The 21,152-nt window shown below is 36.0% G+C and overlaps 1 protein-coding gene across 7 annotated transcripts in view; it reads left to right on the forward strand.

The window, feature by feature from the left end:
- Positions 1 to 21,152, forward strand: part of LOC106137774 (cAMP-specific 3',5'-cyclic phosphodiesterase) — a 389,030-nt gene that overhangs the window by 276,396 nt on the left and 91,482 nt on the right. For 5 of the 7 annotated variants that reach the window (XM_060945161.1, XM_060945165.1, XM_060945164.1 and 2 more), the window contains exon 3: positions 20,244 to 20,441. In XM_060945161.1, coding sequence (XP_060801144.1) covers positions 20,244 to 20,441 — 198 coding nt within the window. Of the gene's footprint in view, positions 1 to 11,853; positions 12,314 to 16,380; positions 16,477 to 20,243; positions 20,442 to 21,152 lie in introns of those variants that run through there. The other 2 variants (XM_060945162.1, XM_060945163.1) reach the window with 2 other exon arrangements.

Raw genomic sequence — 21,152 nt, forward strand, 5'->3', positions numbered from 1 at the left:
CCAGATCGCTGGGTCTTGAGAATATAAATTTAAGGTTTAGGGTCTTATATGGTCTATGAATGCGTAAGTGCGTAAGTGGATTTACGTAAAGTCTCGTGGCAACAGAATTAAAGGGACTTTTCATATCATGCGGGCGGAGCCGGGTGCTCTCTAGTTATACTGTAAGCTGAGATAGCATTCTCTGTAATCAGGATCATGGAGATCGGAAGCGTTTCTCACCCTCACTCCCACTTACTCATTACCTATTTCTTTAAACGTCGGCCTTCCACCTGATAAGCGCGATCCTCGATTGAAGTCAGGTTATTATACAAAGCTACTCCCACCTTACCTCTGCAGTCTTTGACCTATATTGGATCATGGTTGCATATTCATTTGCCTAAATGTGCGTAGTAGCCTCACAGTGTTTTACCTAACCTATATAGCCTCATGGTTGCACATCCAGTTGCCTGAATTTGCTAGGTTTCCTCAGCGCATAAGAAGAATGACATACACTTTACATGATTATATCGCCACTAACCCAGAATAGAATTAAGAAAACCTTAACTATCAAAGACAAAGCCAGCAATTCCGAACATTTCACACTTGGTCGCGTAAAGCCGATACCTGTAAAATCGTGTGGAACTTTGTGGACAATAACAACAAGAGGTATATTATTTCCACCTGTTTTCCTCCACTTGTGAGATAGCGATCGCTTTATGTTCCAGTAATGAGGAGTGTTTTCGTCAGATAACCGTGTGACAGCCCTGTCAAGTGGAGACTCTTGTTACGGCAATATAAACCTTGATGGTCAGGGCTGGCAACAACAAACAAATGTAATAAATAATGAGGAAGAATTACACTGGTCAACAAAAAGAATAAAGTTGGTTGTTTCCTATGAGATTTTTTTGTTTCTGTTTTAAATTGACGCGTATTTATCAAATACGGCAGCCATTTTCTCTAACAGCTTTTGTTTTTGAGTTATAGCTAACTACCCTCACTTGATATTTTTATTTAGATTTTCGTTTTTTTTCGGGTACTAGAACACATTTTGTTGTCGGTTTCGATATGGCTTCCTCAAGAAGATGCTTAATCCAGATTGTTTTTGCTATATTTGTGGTGAATATGTATTTAAAAAATATCGAAAACCTATATCGGACTTTGTGAAAACTGCGTATCATCAGTATTTTAAAATAAAATTGTGTAATCAGGACAAGCCATGGGTTCCTCATATTGTTTGCCAGAAGTGTGTAGTATGTCTACGGTTGTGGTCCAGTGGAAAAAGAGATGGAACAATGTTCGAAACACCAATGATTTGGCGAGAACCTCAAAACCATCATAACGACTGCTACTTTTGCGTTGTGAAAATAAACGGAATCAATCCTGGAAATCGAAGTAAGTGGCCTTATCCCAACTTAGCTTCTGCTCAACGACCTCAATTAAGATCACGAGAGGTACAACCCAGCACATCTAAATCTTCTGATGATCCAAATATTTGTGAATCCGAACGAAATGAACGAAATATATCAAGTGAAGATTCTGATCCAGACTACAAATTCAACCTTTCAGAACCTCAACCATTCAATCAGAAAGAATTAAATGACCTATTTCCTGAAAATTTGGGTGATTTTAGTGAGGAGCAGGGTGAAAGATTTCACTAAGATCTTCGGACAATGGAAGGGCGATATCAGGGAAGATGGAACTCACATATGATGGCGGACTACTGCTGGAGTTTGAAACGAGATCTACCTAACGTCGTTCATGCAAGAAAATCATATAAAAGATCATTTGATAGTGTTTAATAGATATTTTGTTGAAATATGTATTAGTTTTTTGTCTTTATTTGGTCGAAATTATGAAACTGTATATTTCAAAAAGTAAAGCTGTTGGCAATCTCACAGTATTTTTTTCATAGTCAGGACCATAGAAATAACCAATAAGAGAGAAAAAAATGAAGGAAACCAGAATCGTGTTGACCAGTGTTATCCTTACATACTAATATTGCAAATTAGAAGGCAACTCTGTCTGTCTGTTATACTTTCACGCCCAAACCACTGAACCGATTTTGATGAAATTCGGTATATAGATAGAGTTGACCCTGAAGAAGAACAAAGCCGTAAACACCGCGGTTGAAGTCCCGGCAAAAGCAAATAAAATATGAATTCCGATAATTCACGAACATACACAAGGCTTTTATATTGTAAGAAAAAAGAAATGATCTGACCTTTGCTCGAAGTTAACAAAGGACTACTTGATGACTGCTTTTGACAGTTTTTAAAATGATTCCCGTTTTGTTTTTGCACTAACTTAACGGCTGTAATTAAAAGGAACTGTATTTTACAACTTTAAGAAAAACTAACAAGATACTCGTATAAAGTTCAGTTACTTCAAAGTGTGTCGGGTCTTTATTTGTATCAGCCTATCTATCTGTGGCATCGCGACAACCAAAATAATGACGGATGCAGATTTTAATGAGCAGTCTTATGTCTCTAACACAGTTGAAAAACAAAATTTCCCTTTGATCTAACTACGTTTCCAAAATATCGAACATTACATAAATTGAAATTTCGTTGACAGGACAGACCGAGACTTGTGTTATAGGATTCTATCTCGACAATAATATTTTTATATTAGTCATAACTAAAACTTATTTATTGATAAACATCAAAAACCCAGGCCAGTTAGAAAATGTTGTTTAATCATCATGCCCTGGCCGGGTTTCAGAGAGTACAATATTGCTGTGCCACATGCAGCAGTGCAGGTAAAGGCTCATTACATTTCATAAGTATCTTGACGAAGTATTAATCTAATAATGACAAGACATAAAAATCATGCCTCCGCGCGTATACACGTTGTTCTACGCAACGGAATGCCGTCCCCTCTACGATTGCCTACGTGCGTAGAGGCTCGTAGCGCCAGCTGTAGATATTCTACGCATTTGTTATTCTTCAGTTTTCTTTATTAGTTTACTCATCCACTTCATAATTTTTTTGTTGTGGAATATTACTCGATTCGTTTTCATACTTTTCATCATAATCTCACTGGTGTTAAGTTGAGGTTAGATGTGAAACTATGTTGCATACATAATGCCTAGAATAGAAATCATAAAATGATACGATTCTCATAAATTATTCAAACAACTTAAATGCTGTTCTTCAGCTCGAGTGCCTGTTCTATCCCAGAGCTGCAGCTCAAAAATCGATTAAGTCCCAAAGCGGAGTTGAGGTCTCGAGTGGTCTCTTGGAGTTTTTGAGTATGCTGTAGGGGTACGTGGTGCGCATGCGCGAGGCGGGGAACGCTCTGACGTCACGCATCACGTCGCCCCCGGGCGGCGCGCCAGTGCTTCGCGATCCCGCGCCCAGTGACGCGCGACGGCCCTAAATACAGCACAAGCTTCCGATGTTAATTGTCCAATACTGACAACTCTTGATTGGTAAACCCTACCCTGGTTGAGACATGCCAACAATATGCCGCGTGGCTCAGTGACTTCTTAGGCCTCTACTAGCAGTGCGCTGCCACCGCATGCTTCTGCAGTACACGCAGATGTTTTGAAGTATACGCGTAGAACTAACCTATTATCTAATTATCGTCGCACTCATTCATCGAGTTGTATGGAGTTTGTAAACATTTGATTTGATAGTGAACTATGGGCGGTAAATCCTAACCTAATTGTATGAGTTTGCGCTGGTTTAGAGGCTAGAAAGAGACACATATTAAAAAAAAATTAGCATGAACAAAGTGTCTATGTAAGATATTAAGTTTTTAAACTATAAATGAATATAGCTTCCTAAATGTCAACCATATGTGTATAGACATAAGCGCCATAACACGCTTTGTAAATTCGATTTAGCATTACGACGAAGATACAACCTCATTTGCATATAAACAAATATAGCAAGTATTGAAGTTATTACTTTATGTTTGTTAGAGTAAAATATGCCCTATGACTATTGACGTACGGATTAGATTGTTTAGTTCACACTATATACATGTAACCCTCTGGAGAAAAGGGGTTCCTCTGTAGATATATCTTATGATTGTCTTAGGAGCTCCCAACTGAGAGGCTTTCGTATACCCCATTTTATCAACTATTGGCGACGATTTCACTACATAACAACCGAATATAGACTATAAATTCAGTTTCCAACAAAGTGTTTATTTTTTAAAAGCCTTTTCATATTTATTTTTCAATTTAGTTAAGTACTAAAGCGGAAAGTATTAATAATGAGTACGCATTCAGGGCGGCTCACTTTTAATATTTAATGTTCCAACTAGTCTCTTTTTGTATTGCTGGTCTGATCAGCTGATGGGGTCAATGAACTGGAAACGTCACTTTGTAATGATGTTACATGTGACCTGTTTACACCTGTTCATAATCGCCCATCCGCCCTGCTAACGATGAATTTTTAACACAGGGAGATAAGTCAATGAACTTCTGTTAGCAGGTGTGCATTCAACTACTTTCAAAGACGAAAATACTTTCAAAGATTATTTAATTTTACTTTATTTTTTAGAAACTATGAAAATATATAATACCTACTTCATGAACCAGCGTTAATAATCAACAACATTTCCAATTAATTTCTTAACTTTAGACCTAAGTACTCAAGTTACTCCCAGAAGTTATCAATATCTATTCATATTAACGAACGAAAATTAATTAGTTCCAAGGCTTGCGGTGAGATAGTAAACACGTGGCATATTGGAATTATCTTATGAAGCTTTTATAATCAAAATTTTCTAAATATACAAGAGCCACTCATATACCGTCCCAGAAGGCACTTCAGTAAACCTTTTTCGATATCCCGAAAGCGAAGAGTCATAAAAAAGCTACTGCAGATTGATTCCTTAAAGCAGGCTTAGACTGTTTCATTATTCATGTACACTGAGTGTCTTTATTTAAATTAAACTCTTTAGGCTTAGCCGTTGGTTTAATATTCATATTTTTTCCCAATCCCAGATTACGGAATCAGGTCTATAATTAAACTGCATCTTTATTACTTTGAAGTAAGTGTTCAACTTATATTGCTAAATAGTATTTTACATTTGATATCAGGCAGAAGATACAATAAAAAATCGCTGCCTGTGTCAATAAAATATGAATATTTGCTACATACGAAGCGTCGTCGCGACTTTCGTTTTATCATTTCATCCAGTTTGATCCTACCCACATTACACAGTGCCCTTGGGCTTATTACAAGCCCCGAGACGAAAGTATGTTTATGTATTTGAGTGCGTAAGCCGAATAGCCAGCGTTCGGCTAACAAGCGCTAAATCCGCCCCTGGCGCAAATTTTTCACAGAGCAACGGTCACACGAAGCCTCAAAAAAAATATTTTATGCCTGAAACGTGCCATTTTTGGATATTTACGCGGATATATTGATTTTGTTATAATGATAACTTTGAGCTGTTTGCAGCAAGTTGTTAATATTTAACAGTGTCTGATGCAAGTTTAATTTGAAGTTAGTTATTAACGAAGTGTAAACTCGTCAAAAAAGCAAAGCTGTTTATATTGAAACTCAGTAATCAAACTTTATACATATTTCGGAAGCGCTCTGAGCGTTTAATATAAAAAAATTAAAATACAATTAAAAGTTTTACAGCGAAGCGCATACCTCTGAAACAGAGTTACAAATTACTTGTGTGCAAAGACGAAATTATGTATATTTTACCCTCAAATTTCCTCCAATGGGACTGCATGATTCGGGCAAACCCTTTTCTATTTGACTGTCACATTTTGATATACCTACTTGTAATTGATCTGAAAAGGTCAAACGAGTTTCGAGCTTGAGTTAGCCAGAATGTAAAATATGTTCCTCTGTCACATATTTGTATGATTCGAATTAACATACGTCCCGCTTTTGGATGTTACAAGTTCAATACTAGTATAAGGTAATTTAAAAACTTTTGTATGCACTGATTTTATATTAATACTAGCTGTTGCCCCTGACTTCGTCCGCGTAAATTTCGATTTTTTCCGCGTAAACTTATTTGCAGGCAAACTCATGTCTTGAGTTCATTGAAATGACGATAACTTTTTTATAGTGAACCGATTTTGATGAAACAGACTTGTTTAAATGTCTGAGTTAAAACAAAGCAATTGGTGAGTTTTAAGTAAATCGGTTCAGTACTTTAGGAGATAAGCGTGATACAGACAGACAGACAAAGAATTAAAAAAAATTTTTTTGCTTTCTATTATTCATTCTGTTCTATCTATCCATTTAAGTCAAAAATACTAAATGTACAGACAAAATATTTTTACTGTTTTATTATACTATGTATAGATAATTGAGACTTCTCTCATAATAAGAATATAACCGATTATTGAAATAGGTAAACAAAAGCAAACAAAAAAAATTTGGGAGAAACAAGTGCACATCTGTCACTTATGGTAATTAACTCGGAAGCTACTGGACAATAAAAAGAAAATGTATCTATGAATCAGTGCAAAATATATCTAAGAATAGTGAAGAACTACCAAAAAATGTCCTCGGGAGTACGTAGCTTGAAGTGATATAGCACCAGTGCGGGAATTGTACAGATGTGTGTGGTGTGAAGCGCGCGCTGGGCGGAGGCGGCTCGCGGGCTGCCGGCTGTGATGCGATGGGCCAGGACTGGTGCTTCAGACGCAAGAGGAAGCGCAGCAGTAGCCAGGAGGACCACCAGCATCACACCCGGTAAAATACACTGTCTTTCCTATCTCTGCGTGTTCCCGGATGCACTCTAACAGAAGTGTTTCAGTGCCCGGGGTTCGCCTTTCGACTTTTCTCTTTCCACTTGGTCTGGTTTTCGGCGTCCACGGATTTCAGTCCATTGGCTCGCATATCATGTTTTGCGATGTCCAGCCATAATTTTATGGATCAGTCATATAACCGCGTTCGGCGAAAATCCGTCTATGGCCACATTTTAGAATAGATGAAGTCAAACCAGTGATAAGACCATGTGCTACTCTCGACTTTAACGTAGCTGTTTTCATCGATAATATCATGGAAAAGAAATAATAAAAATCTTGGGTTACCTTCTCTCAAAAGGGACGAATCTTCTTAATCAATTTACGATTGTTAATATTGGACATTGGCTTGCAGTACTGCAAGCAATACCTTCAAGCTTCGTCATATTACTTAGTTCTTTTCAGATTCTCTAACCTTCTCTGATATCAATGGTAAGAAAAGTTTTTTAAGTATTCGAATTCTTCATCTTTAAAGTATGAGAATCCCCTAGGTATACCCGAAACTCTAAGATATATTATTCCTAAAGTTCTAAAATATTTAATGCACAGTTCTCTTCAGAATTTACGATGGACCAAAACATAACTGTTACAGTTTCTCTGCAACAATTTTTAGAAGGTTAGTCCGTCTTTATTTATTTTATTCAGTGCTGGTGCATAGAAAATAAGTTATATGTTTCTGGGTCAAAGCATGTATTGAAATTTATGATCAAAGAAAAGAACTTATTACTAGGGGTTCTTATTTTAGGCGATGGACACCTGCCACTGTCTACGAATCTAAATACCATCATTATACCATCCAGCTAAACATTGCTTTCTAGTTCTGTGACATATTGGCCCTGTCTAAGTAGTAAAATATAAAGAAACGATATAGGTATCTTTTGTGATATTAAAAATAAATATGTCACTGCATCTACGTATATTTATATTTTTTCATTTAAATACATTTATGTAGAACATATACGCAACATCAATTATCCTTACCTAAATCGGGCAAATTTGACACATTTTAAAACAAATTGCAAAACATAAGTTAGCTCTCTATTAATACTTTGTCATCGCTGCGTCACAAGTGGATAATTGCATCCTAATAGCCAATGGTCTTTCCCGACAATACGATTACACTTAACTCATTCCTGTAATCTGTATCAGTTGTCTAAGTACGGTGAGGGCTTGGTCGCCGCCCCAGAGGGAATTAACGTGTGAAGTCTTTGTGATTAAGCCACGATCAAACGAGTAATTAGAAAATCAAGAGTGTGCAATTTGTAGGCGTTTTTTCTTCTATGCTGGCCTTTATTGCGTAGATTAACTAAATTTAAAATAAAGATTTATGTAATTGATATAACTATGAACTTCTTCTAGTAACTTGTCACGTCATGACATGACCCTCATTACCACCACTAAGCCATCCAGGCGTTTGTAGAACCTGTCCCTAATCTTAAATTTTCTTAACATTGTAATTATTAAATAGACGTTCAAAAACTGTCCAAAAAGGCTCGCTTGGCTGTGCATAAGGGCGTGTTGGACCTTGGTGTTGGCATTTTCTGGTTGGCCTAGGTCTTGGATGTTTATCTATATAAGTATTTATTATAAAATATAGTATCGTTGAGTTAGTATCTCGTAACACAAGTCTCGAATTTACTTCGAGGCTAACTCAATCTGTGTAATTTGTCCCGTATATATTTATATTTATCGGACCCTGTACGCTAGTAACGTATAAATACGGTTCTCGTCCATTTTAACTTATACCTCCCATTCTTATAATTTTAATGCTTTATCTTGCTCTCACCTTACCCATGTAAATCTTTGACCGATTATTCTCGATATTTTACATATGAAGAATCATCGTACAGCTGCAGCCGATAAACGAAAACAACGTTTGCTAATGTTCCACTTTTTTTTTTTTCTTTAATCAGATACTGTTCATCATTTCATCGCAATAATATTATAAAGTTTCACTTATAAGTTACCTTACTGAAGAGGCTTCCATAACACGTTTACAAAACCGCTGTTCAGATGTGCAGTAATTGCACAGAGCACTGAACAACAGCCCCGTCAACGATATCTCCCTCGCTCTAACTGTAATTGCATCTACGTGCAATCCAGCGCTAATTATGTTTGCACGTAGCATAATAATACGTTGGGCAAAGGCCACAGAGTAATAATGACCGCCCAGGTGGTTGAAACGAGCATCTCTGCTCTGTGGCAGAGACAGTCTCATTACACGCCGAGGTAACGAGAATTGTGTATGCTGTATGCACAACGTTTCTAAGGCAAATTATATATTAAACTATCTGAATGTTGGAGCTTAGAACCTTCCGCATAAAATATTTAATGTAACATTTGGTCCAAATATTTTGAAATGTATTTTTATTGTAGTATTTCATTAGATACTAATAACATTTTGTCACTTTTACCACCGTGATACTAGCATTTTTTCAAGCCGTGTCCTCCCTAGGAAGGTTAGGTACTCCTGGGTATGTATAACCTATCTAAAAGTAAAAATGTTAACTATTGATACAGATACTTTTAAAGAGAGTAATATATAGATAATGTGACACTTACCCATAGAAATGGTAATATTAAAAAGAACGAACGCAAGTACAATGGTGAATGCACCGTTGCATGCCTTTATGAGCAGGCAAAGATGTCCAAAAAGGGGTGTGTGGCGTTGCATACAGGCGTCACTATGTATGGAAGATGGGTGTGGCATAAGAGGTATTAAAGCATAATAAGCACCATGGTTAATAAACGCGAAGGAACAGTGTGATAAATGAACGTACATACATACAGAAAATCAAGTATCTTATGTGAAAGAAAAAATATAACGCCGAAAATTCATACAAATCTGTTAACCTAGCATATATTCAGAAATTTCGTATGTCTGCGGCCTCAATCACCAGTTAAAATGTACACATGATAAACAACTGAAAATAGAACTCATTTTCACTCTTTACCATAAATAATTTACATTGTTCTCTGAAACAAGAGGCCGCCCCAGAAAATGAGTTTCTACTACTATTAGTTGATCTATGGTTCATTTTCTTACAATGAGGTGTTAACATACTGATTATGATGTAAATTATTTGACTGCCTTACTTGAACAACACCACGTAAATAAGGGCCACGCTCGTAAAGAAAATTGATGTTTGGAAAATTTGTATATTTTTAAGCGTAACTTATTACGAACGTTTTGAATTTTAAAAAGTTATTTAAACTTTAAAAATTAATAGTTATTGCTGCCTTTTTTAAGTCCCCTTCTATCTAAATAGATAGAAGAAATAGATATTTCTATCCCTTAATATCAAGGGCCTCCAAGCACTGCATAAGAAAGAGATGCATTATCTGTCCTTTTTCCTCTTACTCTGCCGTTAAACCAAAAATTAAGTGAGAAGGAAAATAAGCCATATGCCTTGTCGACATTCATGACTAATGCAGCTGGTTGCATGACGAAAGTACTTACATGAACAGACAACAGCCGCTACAAGCTGGTGGAGAAACTTGGACGTATATTTTTTTCTACACAGGAAGAACGCCAAAGGCATGATAATGAACAAGTGGTCACTCGTTTCTTGATAGACCTTTGTATTTTTGTAAAATGTTTATAAATATTTGTCAGATGAAATATTCAATAATGCAATAATCTATATCCCACGTCTATATCCCTTGCGGGGTAGATCGAGCTAACTTTTAAAGACTTGAAAAGACTGATACGCCTCGTTCAGCTCTTTGGCTTGATAATAGAATTGAGATTCAAAAGATGGGAAAGAGATGGACTATATAACCTTATGGTATAATGAATTTTCAGTAGCCTAAAATGTCTTCGTGTACTTTTCGAACCCACAAAAAAAAGCCCCAGAAAGACTAAAACTGGCCTCGGAAGTTATTAAGATAATAAGGATAACATCTTGATTAATTAAGGATAAAGAGATGGTACTGCGTACGAGTATATTGTTAAGTCAAGAAAACTTCTTTAGTATTCGTTATGTCTTAATAAGACCAATAAAAGATAAAAACTGCGAGAATATTTAACCACACTAAGAAAATAGTCAACATGAGTGTGGATATGATATCAATAAATCTTGCTAAATAAATATATATATATATGTATATATATATATTAAATTTCGGTTATCTTAATACTTTTGTTTTGTAAATAACTACTAAGAGATGAGGCACTGACCTAGAATCTAAATACAATGTACTATCATCCTTTAATATATTGATCGTGTCTTTAACTTACAACTCTAGGTAATAACCTAAATCTATATAACCTAAATCTATTAAAGTGAAATCAGTTGTCGTGATTCGCAGCAAGCTTCATTGGATACATTGGCAGTTTTCGTGTGACCTAGAAACGAACGCACTCTGCAGGTTAAATCAAAGTGATCCTTGCGTCCAGGCTATAGGTATCGCATCCGCCCGCCGAAGAAGCGATTTGCGTCATTTCCTCCACGAGGGTTGCGTGGCGACGTACGCATGCGGCTTGCCCCTTTCGACCCCCGGTAAAATGGCGGTGCCAACATGGCCGCCGGGCAGCCGCAGGATGCTCCGTACCGCTGCTTCTGACCGACACGAAGTTGACACGATTTTCCGCCGCTCGTCACCTGGACACGCACATCCGCGCGGAAACCGCCGGTGTCATCGATTTACCGCCCGCCGTCGAGCGATACAAACGCCGATACGAATCGCGCGTGCAACAAGTGATAGCCTTTCAAAACTTGGCCCTCTAAATGACGCACTCGTATTATTCTCTAGCTGTGATGTGATTGTGGGTCGTTTATAAATATAGAACGTGCCCTTTTGGTCAGTGGCGGCGCGGGTGAGCCGAGCTGTGAGTGACGTAGACCGCTCACGTTGCCCGCGCCGCGCAACGTCAACAGTGGCGCGTCACGCAGACACCAATCTTCGTTTCACATAAATATTATCAGCACGCAAGCGTCGCGGGCTCGCGGCATTTTCAAATGATGATTACTAGAACTGACAACTGAATCACCATGGACTTTTTGATTTCACAATGTTGCAATCGACTTATCTAATGCCCTATAATTGATACTAGAAGTGGAGTTATAGTTAATAAACGCAGATATGACGATAACACGAGTGCATCATCGCGAGAGTGCGGTTCGCGGAGTTCAGTACACGTACAGAGGCAGGCGCGCGAGCGCGTGAATCGCGCACTTCGACCGCCGCCCGGCGCCGCACACGTGCTACGATGTGTTTACTACCACACCGGACTTAGCGATGGATTTGTGATTGACTGTTTGTGAATTAGGACCAAATGCATTGGGCACGCGAGTGTTTGGGCGTAGGGTGGAGTCACGCACGGCGTGTGGCGCGATAGCTGTGCATCTGTGCTATGTTGACGTTTGTGTTCGCGGTGTGGTCGGCGGCGCGCGCGTTCGGCTGGGCGTGCGATGCCGTGCCCGCCACGCCGGACACGGAGGACGCGCCCATCCTCCCGCGGCTGCGATCAGCCCGCGCTTCTAGTGATCTATCGACTCTGAGCGCTACCACCACCAGTTCCAGCCAGACCAGTAGCGGAGAACAGCCAAAGAGGTCGATGCCTCGTGACCTTCAATCTATTCTTGGATGCACAACAGTCGTTATGTAGTTTGACCATGTCATGTTTTCTAATTTAAAGGCACGCGAGTGCCTGAGAGCCAATTCTAGAAACTAGTGAAAAGGGTAAAAAGAAATATTACGTCACCATGAATTAAAATATATATTATACGCGGTATGCTTATCAAAAAGAGAAATAAACGGGGTAATATACTAACTAGGCTTATCATTAAAGTGGTTGTAAACAAGAGAATATCAGTTTCTACTAAAACTCTAACAAGCAAATAGTCTTTGACCTTTTAATTCATAAACATGATAAGAAAAATCTTACTATCATCGTATATTTTGTATCCTTATGTAATGATGCTGAAGGTATATAGCCCTATTTAATGTTCCATAACCTCGATGCTAACAAATATACTCCGACATCTAATTATTCTAAGGGTTCACTTACATGATCAGTGTGACTTTGTTGTCGCCAAAGATGTCAAAAAAAACCAAAATTTTCTGTTTACTCACACTATTAGCTATAGGTATATTATTATCTTAATTTATATTAATTCACTATTAAAATCTAAGTTGTTATTTAAATATTGTTAAAAGAAATTGCAACATTTGCTGTAAGAAGTTACAACAATAAGAAGAATGATAGGATGACCAAGTTCATTGCGAGAAGCTATAAACAATTTGAACAGTATACTGCTCGTACTTCGTTCAGTGTTTCTTTGTAAGATACCATTCGCAACATGACGCTTACTTGTATAAGGGCCCTTAATTAAATCATTGTTCTTCGCATCGTACCCATTGTATAGGCACACATAAGGTCGCTCATCAATTCAATTTTCTATAACAATACTTCAACTTCCTGCGCGAAGCCTATTTAGAATAATGTTCAAGTAAATTCATTAATAAGGAAGAATCAGCATTTTGAAACATCAAAAATATTGACAAATATTAAGAATTGGAGTACCTACTTACAATTTTTAATGCTAGATAGATAATTTATTTCAAGGTAATAAGCTAAACATTCAGTCATACATATTTCTCACGATGTTCGTTCCCGTACTCCTCCGAAACAGCTTGGCCGATTCTCATGAAATTTTGTGAGCATATTGAGCAGGTTTGAGAATCAGGTAACATCTATTTTTTATACCCCTTAATGATTAGGGTTATCCACCCTTAACATTTTTTTTAACTAGAAATTACTTATACGGCAAAGCGTTTGCTGGGATAGCTGGTGATCGTATAATATTTCATGAATCCATGGACGAGAATCATTTTTTTTACTTCAGCCTTTATGTTGGTGCAGGCATTTTTGTATAGGTACGTATCAAATTGGTTAGGTAGGATAAAAGATGCGACATTAAATCACGTGGAATTAAACTAAACTCGTTATACCCTGAAATTATTGTAGTGTATTACTAAATATGCAATTAAAATGCCAATAAAAAAGAAAAAGCACAAGAATGGAATATAAAAGATAGAGATCTATTGAGAGATTTAATTATCTCGGGAAGGTTACTCAGGCATCGAACGGCGCATTCTTTTCACTCCAATATCTGGAGTAGAACAGGCTGTTGTTAAGGCGGCTCGATTACAATTAAAGCGGATTTTAGATTATTAAAAAAGAAGATTTATTAGATAGGTATTTACTTAAGAAGATTTAATAGATAATCGTGCTTTGTAATTCCCGGCTCATTAGAATAGGAGCACTCCCTCTCTTTCCCATGAATGTCGTAAAAACCGACCAAGGGAATAGACACATTAATTTAGTAAAACCTTTACCTTGATCTGCTTGTGTTTTTTTTATGGTTTTATTTTTATATGGTTTTATTTTTTATATGTTATGGTGCAAAAAAGAGTTAATCTATCTATATATCTAATATTATTTAGGTTGTAGGTTTAGGTCAGAGAGGAGTCGGTTCGTGTAAAAACCTAGCTTAGATCATAGTAAAAAGGCGCACCTAGGACTCCTTTCCAGAAATTTGAGGATCTCTTACATACATATAGTCACAATTATATCCGTTGCGGGGTAGACAAAGCCAACAAAGAGCGAGTCTTGAAAAGACTGAAAGGCCACGTTCAGCTGTATGGCTTTATGATGGAATTGAGATTCAAATAGTGACAAGTAGCTAGCCCATCGTCTACAAGAGGAATCCCAATTTAATAAGCCTATTGACATTAACATCATCCTGAAACCATAATAATCTATGCACGTATAATTATTTCACTTTGAACCAACTTTTACTTACAGTAAATATACAAAACATCGACTATATATTAACTAAACCTAAAATCTTTGCCATAGATATAAGTACGTGATAGCATGTCAAGTCAAAAGACGCAATGGCCCAGAATAACTTGAAAGAGTCTTTTCCTTTATTATATTCGGTTATTGGATAGTAGCCATGTGATTATACCGTGTGGTTCCTGGCACTTAAGAATAGGACACTCTTTCCCATAGATATCATAAAAGGCGACAAATGCAATAAACGTACATTCATCTTATTTGTGCCAGCCGCGTCTCTTTCCTTGCAGACCGTAAAAGTCAATCAAAGGAAAGGCTTTTGGTATTATTCTTTTAGGCGATATGGTAGCAACCTGCCACTATTTGAATATAATCTGTTACACCTGAACGTGGCAGTCTGAGACTGTTGGCTATGTCTGCACCGTAAGCGATAAAGACGTAATATGTATTGGATATTAGCGAAGTCAGTCCTTCACTGAGCATTTATCTTTCTGTGGATTGCTTCGAGACATATTGACAAGTAAATTGCCGGAGATAGCGTGATTTATAACAGAAATACACATGACATATGATAATTAGCCAATCATAATGATACATGACAAACTGTGTACATCTATGCATTATTTATAAATTGTTGTAAGTTGTGTAATTTTGAACAGAGAACGCATTAGTCAAACAAAAAAAAAGAAAACATTTTTTGTGCAAATGAATTATGCTATTTTAAATATATTATATTTTTAAAATGGTGCTAAATAATAATATTTCTAAAATAACGACCGTTGTGTTATCTAAATAAAACTATTTCTTTTTGATGTGACATATTTTAATTATTTGAGTAAAACATTCGTACATATTAGCAGTTGTTATTTATTAACAGTAGGACTTCTATAAATGTTATGTTAAAAATAATAATATATTTGTTGGACAAACATAGAATACATAATTTGATTGTACATGCAAGGTATTATTTAGTTGCGTGTTTTGTACCTATTACTCGTAACATAATCTTTTTGACATAATAATATGTATATTACTTTTAACGATATAATTTCAATAGTAACATTGATTGATCTTGACAAGCCTAGTGAAAAGATTTTCTACGCATGATTTGACGACAAAAATGCCACACACAAATACATTACTTGTTCTATTTGTCAGGTTAATAATAACAATTTAATATTAATGTAAGCTTGTTCTTTCAGTCTTTTCGAGACTGTTGACTTTGCCTGCCCTGCCGGGATATAGGCGCGATTATATGTTTTATAAAATAATCGCAATTCCAGCTAGCTGAACATATAGGCCTATCACTCTTTTCGAAATTGTTCTGGCTCTATCAACCCCATATTTGAATCCATATTTGAGAATATATGTAATAATCCTAAAAAAGCATTTTTCGTTCAGTTGACAAAAGTATGCAACACGATTTATTCCACTTGCTTTCTATGAGTAAACATACTGATCATATATCGTAAGATTTAAGACTCAAGGTTTTTGGCAACGAGACAGCATCAATAATACGAATTTGCTTTGCATTTGTTATTTGAAAAATAATTTGTATTTGTGGCTTCATACGCAGATATAGATAGTTAAGAGTCTTATTTTCATTGGAGATGTCTAGATATGTAAATTTGAATAACTAAAGGTTTCCTAAAAAGAATAACTGAAACAGTAGCCATAAGTAAGCTCCATGATTATCTCTTTTTATTAAACGTTATTTTAATACAACATTACGTTAAGTACGCGGTTTCCCACCACTTTATGTATTCCATTTTTGAATCTAAACAAAAAAAATAGCAAAATATCTTCACAAAAGAATTTTAACAATACATGGTCTGGCTGGATAGGTGATAAATAGTGATGTAAACAGGTGGAGTGAAGCGCCTAGAAGATGGAGTGCGAGAGGAGCGGCACGACGGCCTCTGAGGAGACCGCCAGTGTCCGCCAGGAGAAGAACCACTGGCAGGTAACAAACGTTCCTGATTCAAATTTTAAGGAACTGAAAAGAGTGTATCATTGCAGTTTGTTTATATTTCAGACAATGTTGATGCCCGCAATAGTTGGATCGCTGTCTATTGAAACCTTTGCCTTGTTATTTACGAATTTTCTCGTAGGTTATATTTTATTTTGACAATAAAGAAGTTTATTTTTGGTATCGTCATCTTTTTCTCATTTGCGTTCAGTCTGAAACATAGCAAAGTTTCATATGATATGCAGGGTCAATTCATATGATACAATATCAATAGATATATATATATCCATATGTATGCAGAAATTTGGATTATTTTTATATTAAATCTGCTACGGATTCGTAGCGGATCTACGAATTAATTTGTTCGAGGCAGCAAAGATGAAAATAAAATCAACTTTGACAGTTTTATTTAGATTTTCAAATAACTTTACGCAATCCCAAGAGTAATACGTGTTTTTTTTTATCCATCAGTATATATGTGCCGTGTGGTTCCTGGCACTATTACAAAAAAGAATAGGACCACTCCATCTCTTTCCCATGGATGTCGTAAAAGGCGACTAAGGGATAGGCTTATAAACTTAGGATTCCTCTTTTAGGCGATGGGCTAGCAACCTGTCACTATTTGAATCTCGGTTCTATCATTAAGCCAAATAGCTGAACATGGCCATTCAGTCTTTTCAAGACTGTTGGCTCTGTCTACCCCGCAAGGGATATAGACGTGATCATATGTATGTATGTATGTATGTATCAGTATATATGAGATAATATTTTATCAATTAATTTCTCTCCTCTCTGCACTTCATACACCTACCATAGCTTCATATAGTTCTTGTAGTGAATTTAGTAAATGCAAAAAAAAGCGTGTTTAACAGAAAAAACAGTTTGTAGACAAACGAGGAGCAATAAATAAGAATCAAAGGTCCCTTAGTAATTACCTACTAAAAATAAAACTATAAAATAAGGATAATGGTAAAGTGTAGGTACCTACCATAATTTAATTGATATTATTACTAAGTTAAGTGATACTGAAAGTTGAAATCCGATATGATTGAGTTTTATGTTCATTAGATGGAATGATTTTCCTTGTATCTAAACGGTCACTGTATATAATTTTCCTCGCCAATTTTCCGAGATTTCCTTACAGAGACCTCTCACGGCGAATATTGATACTAATAACATGGCCGCGCTTACTAAGCGGTTAGTAGCGGCTTTGCAAAGTTTAAGGGCTCAATTCTAGATGTCTCTAGTGTTGAAAATCTACGTTTCTAAAAAAACTTGAAAAACTTTAAGAATGGATTAATCCTATAACATCACTACTCCCTTTTGTAGATCATACCCTGTTATTGGATAAAATGCGTCATTAATTTAATAGATTAGATTTATTTAAAGACATGTGATATGAATACCCGATTAAAATCTTAAGATAATTAATTAAATACTAGAAAATATTGTCATCATTTAACATATACCGGCCAAGTGCGTATCGGATTATCTAATGAAATAGTTTGTTAGTGATAGACTAGGTATATAACTATTTCATTATGAATAGCAATCCCTAACTAGGTATAATGAAATGTCGCTTATAAATGTTACAACGTAGTTATTTTTCGATCATTTTAGTCTAAGTATTCACATTTAATTTTTTTCTACTTTCTAAATTATATTCTTTTTTAACATGAAGGTGGAAATTATGAGAGTTGTTTAGTCTGGCTGACGAGTCATTTCAGTCTAAAATTGACTTTTTCCAATGTTGTTATTACTTACACATGAATACCGTGCAAACGTATTATGGGGCAAAAGCTAAATACGATGCCGAATAGTGTTTTTTTTCTTCAAACATTAATGGAACGAAATCTAAAAATAATTCTTTAGAACTTTAGTACATAAAGATAATCTCGCCTTTTCGGGACTAATAGGCAGTGGTTACGTCTCTCTACTTGCCACATTCCTTGCATACTTCTTTTGCTTAATTCTCTTCATGCAAGCTCGGCTAAGGTTTAGATAACCTATACTTTCGTCGCTAGATCTTTTAACCTAAATAAATCAACATTTGTAGGCCTAATTATTTCTAATTAGATAAATGGATATGACTGGTTCCCATACAAATGATAACGTTCGGTTATCATTCAGTAATTTTCTGAGTGTTGCGAAACGAAGTGGTCGTGAGCGCGATTTAAAGAGTATATTAGTGTTGAAAACGAAATGTAATCAGTGCGTACTAAAGTGTTGTCAATTGTATTATCTCAATGAATATCATCATGACAGTTTTGTTAAGGTATTTATTTACTCAGCAAAAATTTAATTTCACAAAACTTGTGAAGTTCTCATTTCACATAAATAACGAATATATGTTTTATAATAAAATGTAAATGCTTTCAATAAATAATAATAAACATCAGTCGCCAAATGATAAATACCAGATCATAAAAATTTGGTAATTTCCGTTTTTTTTTCGATATAGTAGACAAACACCAAGAGTGAAATAAAATACCTCCATATTTTTTTCTTAAATATTCTCTAAATTCTATTCGCGTTTTAACTAGTTAAGCAAATACCTAAGTAGCAGGTACTTTCAGACGTTAAAATACGATTAATATTTATCTCTAAGCTAGCTAGCTTATAGATAAAGCTTTATGTTTATCGGTATTAATTCAAATAATCCTTTTTTAAATACTTATTTATTATGTAAAATATATTGATCGGCTTCTATTTTTGATGAAAACATCACCGTACGATATTAGTTAACTAGTAGTACGGGAGAAGCCACGTGAAAACGAGTTGATCTATACGTAACACATTTTTTTCCAATCGTCACTAGAAATTATACGTCACGCGATAAAAATGTGATTCAGTTACTTGGCGGAACTACAGATAATATGACGTAATTCTTGTGACAAACTTGTACCGTATCTCTCATACTACGTGTCTTTTCTGACTTTCTGTTTCTTTCATTGAGCTAAATATTATTGAATCTTAGAGATTATCTCTTGTTCATTTACGGGTGTAACCGCATTTTCATTTTATCTCATGCATGAGATGTTTCAGTGATTGAACTGAATATAAATGAATATAAAAGATAATTTTATTCTACGTTACTAGAATTAGCTTTTTTGAGTGTTCCTCTTCTCGGCTTAAATCGATAACCTTAAAACAGCATTTAAACCACAGATGTAAGCTATAATTTACATGCTTAATAAATATTTAAAAAAAAATTCTTTGGTCTGCTCAACATTTATTTACCATTTAAAAAAAACTATAACATAATTTTATATAATGATTTTTAAGCATTTGCTACTAGAACTAGTATCTTTGAAACAAGTCATATCTAAGATACAAAAAATAGTATATCTAACTAGATGTACTAGTTTGATAACCAAATATTACTGTTGATTTTCTACTCCAGTGCTCATACTGCCTAGAGCACCTAAATTGGTGGAACAATATCAACGAAGAGAGTCGACGAAGTCTAAGCATAAACATGTATGCTTTTTAAATATGCAAAAAACGTTTGCTAAATCATCTAGCTAAAAATGACCATCAAGTATTTTCTCGACCGTCGGCTCTATCTACCCCGCAAGAGAAAGACGACAATGAAAAAAAATGTACATGTTTGCAAACATTAATTTCAACAGTCGTCGTCGAAACTGTCTGCATTCATTTGTACATCAGCTTTTTCTCCGTCAGACAATCAAATTTCTAATTTAAAAATCGAAACACATTTTCTTTGTGCACAAATTAATTCCAGCCATTATTTGTTGCAGCTTCGATGTGGAAAATGGGGGAGGTGCGGGCGGTGGGCCGGGGGGCGCGCGGTCTCCCCTCGAGGGAGGCTCTCCCTCCACCGCCCTGGTTCTCCAGGCCATGCCGCAGCGCCGCGAGTCCTTCCTCTACCGCTCAGACTCGGACTTCGAGATGTCGCCAAAGTCTATGTCCAGGAACAGCTCTATTGCCAGCGAAAGGTAAGTTAAGTCAAGATTTTTTTACAGCCCACAGTAGTAGACGGTGCTAGGGTGGTTCTAGGTAACTGTTTCACTGTGAGGGTACTTCAAAATTACTTCACACATCATTCGTTATGAGACTTTATTTATGTTACCAAATGCGATTAAGACTATTGATTTTATACCACATCATCTTAATCATCGTCATAAGCTACCAGATACAATCTATATTACACTTCAACTACTACTAAGTGGTAGTTAAACTTACATATGATCACGCCTAATTCCCAGAGAGTACGACTCGTGCATAATTATTTTATCCCATCTAAATACATCAATATTTTCATACAAACCGTTTAGGGTACTCTTGACCTTAATGAAAGCTTAGAGGTAATGCCAACCGCGATTCCAATTACATTTCAACAATTTTTAATCATGGCCCATACATATAATACATATACGTATACATAAAATCACACCTCTTTCCTTTGCCACGATACCCGCATACTCTTTCGCTGAATCCACATAATAAATTATGAACTCTTTTAATGAAAAATTTTTCTAGTTGCCATCTTGCGGGGCGACCATACTGTATGAATTTTTTTCATAACTTCATTGCAATCATTAAAATTTTATACGTATTAGTTTTCGCCCGTGGCCCTGGCCGTCCTAAAAAAAAACCTTCGTCCTTCTTCACACTATATGTTATTTCGTGTAGATCGGTTCAGTAAT

Source organism: Amyelois transitella, chromosome 7 (assembly GCF_032362555.1).
Source record: "Amyelois transitella isolate CPQ chromosome 7, ilAmyTran1.1, whole genome shotgun sequence".
Classification (NCBI taxonomy): Eukaryota; Metazoa; Arthropoda; class Insecta; order Lepidoptera; family Pyralidae; genus Amyelois; species Amyelois transitella.